Genomic DNA, 6,306 nt, shown 5'->3' with positions numbered 1-6,306 from the left:
TCTCTATTAATGTGCTTGGACACTGAGCTCTGTGAACAGCCAGCCTCTTTAGCGATGACCTTTTGTGTCTTGCCCTCCTTGTGCAAGGTGTCGATGGTCGTCTTTTGGACAACTGTCAAGTCAGCAGTCTTCCCCATGATTGTGTAGCCTATAGAACTAGACTGAAAGACCATTTAAAGGCTTTTGCAGGTGGTTTGAGTTAATTAGCTGATTAGAGTGTGGCACCAGGGGCCATCAATTTTGAACCTTTTCACAATATTCAAATTTTCTGATATGATGAATTTGAGATTTTCATTTGTTGTCATTTGTAATCATCAAAATTAAACAAAATAAACATCTGAAATATATGAGTTTGTATGTAATGTATGAATATAATATACAAGTTTCACTTTTTAAATGGAATTACTGAAATCAATCTACTTTTTCATGATATTCTAATTTTATGACCAGCACCTGTATATATATCACTGGCTGTGCTTAATGTGGTTCCTAGTAAATCAGATGCCATATGAAAATAAAACAAGTTTCCTACCTCTAATTTAATTAAATTAAACCTAATTTGGATAGTTCAGGGAGCGAGAGAAAGGTGACGCTCGTTTATTTAAATCAGGGAGAGATTAGTTTATTTCCTGAAATTGTACAGTAATGCTTTTTCATTAAACGGTTGCCTTCTCCATTAGATTTAGATGTCTGTGAGGAGATGGGTAGCCTTGCCTTCTGTTTTCACTGAGGCAGGCAGAAATATAATGTCCCAGGCGAAGGTAGAGAAAGGTCACCGTGCACTTACCTATGTTCATTGTTTCACAGGATCAATATGAGAATTTATAAGGAATCTAATTGTTGCATAGAATCGATAAAGGAGTCAGAATTGTGAAATTCTTATGAATTCCCAACCATAGTGGAAGAGAAGCACAAGCTGTTTCAATAAAACTCTATTAATTGCCTTCCTTCTTTTGTGAGTTTTTTAAGGTTGAAATAATGTTCCAAATTTGGGTGGGTCAAATTCTGAAATGTAAAAACTAAAAGTAAAAAAAATTAATATTTAAGAAGAACAGCAGTCATTGTCACAGAGCTGTGCCACCTGTCAAACAAAATATAAAGCAGCTCCTAACATCATGACCTACCTGTACTCAATGTCCTTAAAATAAATCAGACCAGGTAAAGTTTTATTGTATCAAAAATATAAGGTAAACTATTAAACAAAACTGTAAAAGTAATTTGTATGAGAAAGAGGAAAAATGGTGCAAAAAGCATCTGTCTTGTAGCTTAATGGCTCTTTGTGACCACAGAATGTTGCAAGGAATATTCTTTAAATGACATATTCTTGCCATATTATTGGCTTCTCAGTTTCTCTGCAGCAATTGAAATTTTAATCCCTGTTCTGATTGTTCAGGCAAGTCTGTGAAAGCAATGGGAGGTGCTGAGTGAATGTATATGTATAGTATCTTTAGGGGTTAAATCAAATTATCAATGATTTATCTACTATGTTGTTAACAGTAAAACATCTTTCTAATGACCTTAATGTTTCTGATTGTTTTGAATCCTCTGGGGTTTTCATTTGTATAGTCATCTATCGTCTTCACCTGCCGATCCCACCTATGTCTGGCGGTCACTGGGACAGAGATACCAGTTAACCTAACAGCCATGTTCTTGACTGCGGGGACACTCTGGAGAGGATTTATGTGTCACAGGGTGAAACCATGTTTATTATTTTTGTTTCCTTGTATTGCTTGTCAACTGCTGACGAGCAACACATCACCAACACCTTAGGTTCAAAAAAAGAATAAGCTGGGACTTGGTGATTATGAGGCCTGAATTATGGTGTCAATTTTTTTTTTTTATCAAATTAAAAAAAATAATAAAAAAAGTTTTTCTTTCCAATATATTTATTTTACTTTCAAAATGATTTCCCATTTCAGATAGCTTTTTTATAGAACTTCATAAAAACACAAAATAACTCCATACAAAATCTTTTTTCAAAAAGGTGAATCTACATTTTCAAGAATCAAGAATCTTTATGGCTAATAAAAGTAATATTTGAGAGTTTAAAAATTTAAATTAAGAATTAAAGTCAGTATCGATGTCTAACTGGATATTTAGGACCTCCTTATTCTCCCCTCTGCTGGTAAGCTTTATAGGTACACTAATAAAAATGTTTACTGAGGACTTGGAAACTATTCACGTTGTCTAAGATACCAGAAGATGCTTTAATGACCTTTGTCCTTAATTATCCAGCTGACTGGTCCAAGCAAAAGTACAGTCTTTTTATGGGAAAATGGGATATATCAGAGGTGCAGAGGGCCATAAAGCAAGAAAACCCTTTGGAAAACTTAAACAGATTCACAGGCTGATCATCAGTATTTAATGCAAAAGGAGCCCCAACCAAATATGAGTGCATAAACTGCATGGTGCATGGACATACTGTAAGAAAGCTCACATCTTTGGTAGAAACCTAATATATAATGTATTTCAATATGTAATGTAACAAATTGAATTTGGGTTTTTCATGAGCTTTAAGCCAGAATCATCAAAACAAAGAAAAATAATGGCTGGAAACTCTTTATGCAATACGTCTATTTAAAACATGAGTTCAGTTTGTAAGTTAAATCACTGAAATAAATTCAGTTTCAAGTCTATTTAGATATACTTATACTATTTTCATTGTCCTTTCTTCTATTCATCTACCCATTTTTTTAGGGTTTGCCAGTTTTATCCGGTTCTACCTCCTAAAAGCTCTGTCTGCATTTAATGAGCTTCTGAAAGGCCTGCTTAAAGTCGTCATTGAACACGGTGTAGATGACAGGGTTGATTAGTGAGTTTAGGTATCCCAGCCATGTGAAGACATCGAACAGCACCGGACTGAACCAACAGCTTGTACATATCGCGCTGACGAGTGTGCTGACAAAAAATGGGAGCCAACAGATGATGAACGCTCCCAGAATAATGCCCAGCGTCTTGGTGGCTTTTCTCTCCCGTGCCGCACACAGACGTTTCCTCTCCAGCACGCTGTCTGCCAGCTTCACTTTAACACTGTTCATGAACACAGGCGAGCCTCCCCCTCCACCCCCAATACCTCCTGCATTGCCAGAGTGTAGGTGTGCTTCCTGGTGGGAGGCAGAATTAAGAGAACAGAGAGAGGAGCCTGCAGATGTCTGGATGAGCTGTGCCGTTGTGAAGCGCTTCCCGGATGATGGGGTCTTGAAAATACGAGAGCGGGCAGCAACGTAGATCCTTCCATAGAGGATGATGAGAAGCACTGTGGGAACGTAGAAGGCACCGAAGGTGGAATATAGGGTGTAAGAGATCTTCTCTGTATTCACTACACACTCTGTAAGCTCCCCCTGCGCTTTGGCCTGCCGCCAGAAAAGTGGAGGCATGGAAATAGAAATAGAAATCACCCAAACAACCCCAACCATCATCCCCGCCCTACGCATGGTGCGGTGCTTGGAGTACTCCAGTGCATCTGTAATGGCCCAGTAGCGGTCCAGGGCAATAACACACAGATGCAAAATGGAGGCAGTGCAGAAGGTGATATCAGATGAGAGCCAGATGTCACAAACAATCTGTCCCAGCGACCAGGTTTTTGTTACGGTATACACTATGCTTATGGGCATGACCAAGATAGACACCAGCAGGTCTGTGATGGCGAGAGAGCCTATGAGGAAGTTGGCAGGTGTGTGGAGCTTTCTGGTCAGAAAGATGGTGGCTATGACGAAGGCATTTGAGAGAGCGGTTACCAGGGTGACGACTGCTAACACCACGTAGAGCGAGACCTGAAGGCTGAGGAGTGTGGCCTCATTCCAAGATGGAGTTGTAGTGTTATTACCTGTGATGTTGTCCATGATTTTAGTTCATCACTAAGAATCCTGATGATCTACGAGCTCCAGTTCACCATTTCTCCCCAGAAAAAAAATCAAACTTTGTATTCAGATGATCTCATCCTCTACAAGCAGCCAGCGGATCATGATACCTTAATGCCAGGATGTGCAATTTCTCAGAGTCATAAATGGGTTTCTCATCTTCAACAAAAAGCCCAGTGAGGAGCTGAATACTGGAAGACGATGATGAGAGATGAAGAGGTCTCACTTTTATCTTTTCTTCTGAAGTCTGCATGAAGTCGTCTGAGTTCTTTTTGTCTAATATCAGACTCTTTCGATGAGGCTTTGAAGAAAAAAATGTCAGGATTGCATTAATAATGTCAAAAGTGTTTCAGTGATAGAGCCTCTTCATAAAAAGCTCTTCAGAGTCCAGTGGGATTTTGGGCCATTATGCACAACTTTTCTAAAATAAAAAGATAAGAAAAGCCTTTTTCTAATGTGCAAGACTAGAACTTGTGTCCATTAATTTCTCCTCTTCACTGCACTGATTATCCAGGAAGGTTTCAGCAGAAGTATCCGTGTTCTGTTTAGATGTTTAGATGTTTAGAGTGACTGTAATCCAGTGCTGCATAAATTTTCTACACGAAACAAAGAGAGAGAGAGAATATATTAGACATTGTTGTCTATTCCTTTTATTTTTATACATAAAAACATACAGAAACAAACCACCTACAGTACAGTGTTGCAGAAATGTGTTTCCTTTTTGTCACATACAGTATGAAGACTTTAGAGAATAACATAAATGATGAAAAATGAAAGATCTAAACTAACCTGATCCAATATGAAGAAAGCAACCATCCCATTAATAAATCTAGAACTGTAATAATCAAATATGAATTTGATTTTAAAGGCTACAGTACACCATGAATACAGGATGTCACCCTGAATATTCAATAAATTGCTTAAACAGAACCCTTCTAATTAGGAAGCAGGCTACAATAATATAAAATAGCACCATATCATGTCGGCATCAATCAGATGATAAACAAAGCAAATGCTATTTATCAGCCTGGAAAAAAATATTACATGAATATTAAGACTCTGGTACTTAAATTGATCACAGTCAGTCATTATCCAGTATCCAGCCTCCCAAAAGTACTCCAAGACTACAACAGCATCTCATCCAGGATATTAACATGGAACAAAGTACAAGATCTAAGGCTCGGCAGGCCTCACTTCCCTTAGTTGAGGTCAGAGTTTATGATTCGATCATAGGAAAGAGAGATTGGGTAAAAACGGCTTCTACGGCAAATTTCCAAGAGCTGAAGAAAATAAGGGAAAAAAGGCTTACCGTATTTTCACAACTATAAGGCGCACTTAAACGTCTTTTTTTTTTCCTCAAAATGTGCGGTGCGCCCTATGGTGCGGTGCGCCTTATGTGTGTTGTAACTGCGACTTTTGAGACCACCTCATTGAGGAGATGATGAAAGAGTGGCTGAATGTAAGGAGGCCAGGTGTTTTTTTTCCACCCATCACCATCGCTGTTAATATGTAACTCCATGCGTGCCCATCTCACAGCTGATGTGAAAAACATGGGGAAACAAATTAACGCTGCTCGACATCGCTGTAAACCGGACCCAGCAGGTGCAGCAGAAGCAGCGTGTTTACATGCAAAGTCAATGGTTGACGCGCATATAGGTGCAGCAAAAGGTCCCGCAGCGCATTTTGGTGCAGCACGTCGGGAGCGTTTAAGCATCTGAAGCGCCGCCAACGCGCTTCTGCTGCTCGAGATGGAAAAATTGAAGTTTTGCTGCTGGACGCGCCGCATCAACCAATCAGAGAAGCTGATCTGGGAGCTGACAGCGAGACAGACAGCGCTCTGATGACATATGATATTAACGCAAATGGAAAAGGCTGGATGGATGGATGAGGAGATGATGAAAGTGGCTGAGACAGGTGTATGTGAGAAGACTAGGTGGTTTTTTCCACGCATCACCATCGCTGCGTGCCCATCTCACAGCCGATGTGAAAAAAAGGTGAATCAAATGAACGCTGTGCTCGCCGTTATCCCGGGGGTCTGACAAAGGAGCTTCAACCGCTCGACATCGGTGTGAAGCAGCCGTTCGAAGTAAGGCTGCGAGCGGCGTGGGAGCGATGGATGACAGACGGAGACCACAGTTTCAGGATAAGAAGGCAGCGCCGGGCAGATTACGCCACAGTTTGCGGATGGATTGTAGATGCTTGGACTAACGTGTCTGCTGGCTCTGTTGTTCAAGCTTTCGCAAAAGCCGGCATTATTTCTGAGGAGCTGCGCTGCACGGAAAGTGACTGACAGCGAAGAAGGGGAAACTGGCATGTCTAATTTAGCGCAGCTGTTTTATTCAGAAACAGAGGATGATGACTTTGATGGGTTTGATTAATACTTTGTAATAAATACACGAATAAAGCACAATCATACTCAGTTTTGCTCCCGCTGTATTTTTCTCCC

At 40.1% G+C, this 6,306-nt stretch overlaps 1 protein-coding gene across 1 annotated transcript; it reads right to left on the bottom strand.

Moving 5' to 3' along the window:
• Positions 1-852: 852 nt before the first annotated feature.
• htr1d (5-hydroxytryptamine (serotonin) receptor 1D, G protein-coupled) lies at positions 853-4,393 on the bottom strand. Its single transcript, XM_038270788.1, has one exon. The coding sequence runs from the start codon at positions 3,840-3,842 to the stop codon at positions 2,727-2,729; it is 1,116 nt and encodes a 371-aa protein (XP_038126716.1). The 5' UTR covers positions 3,843-4,393; the 3' UTR covers positions 853-2,726.
• Between the last annotated feature and the right edge of the window lie 1,913 nt (positions 4,394-6,306).

Source organism: Cyprinodon tularosa, unplaced genomic scaffold (genome assembly GCF_016077235.1).
Source record: "Cyprinodon tularosa strain WSP-4 unplaced genomic scaffold, ASM1607723v1 ctg778, whole genome shotgun sequence".
NCBI classification, from domain to species: domain Eukaryota; kingdom Metazoa; phylum Chordata; class Actinopteri; order Cyprinodontiformes; family Cyprinodontidae; genus Cyprinodon; species Cyprinodon tularosa.
This window is presented reverse-complemented; position numbering and strand designations above follow the sequence as displayed.

What these genes read in the sequence shown, in the direction of transcription:
- htr1d (XM_038270788.1), bottom strand. Translation starts at nt 3,842, where the DNA reads ATGGACAACATCACAGGTAATAACACTACAACTCCATCTTGGAATGAG.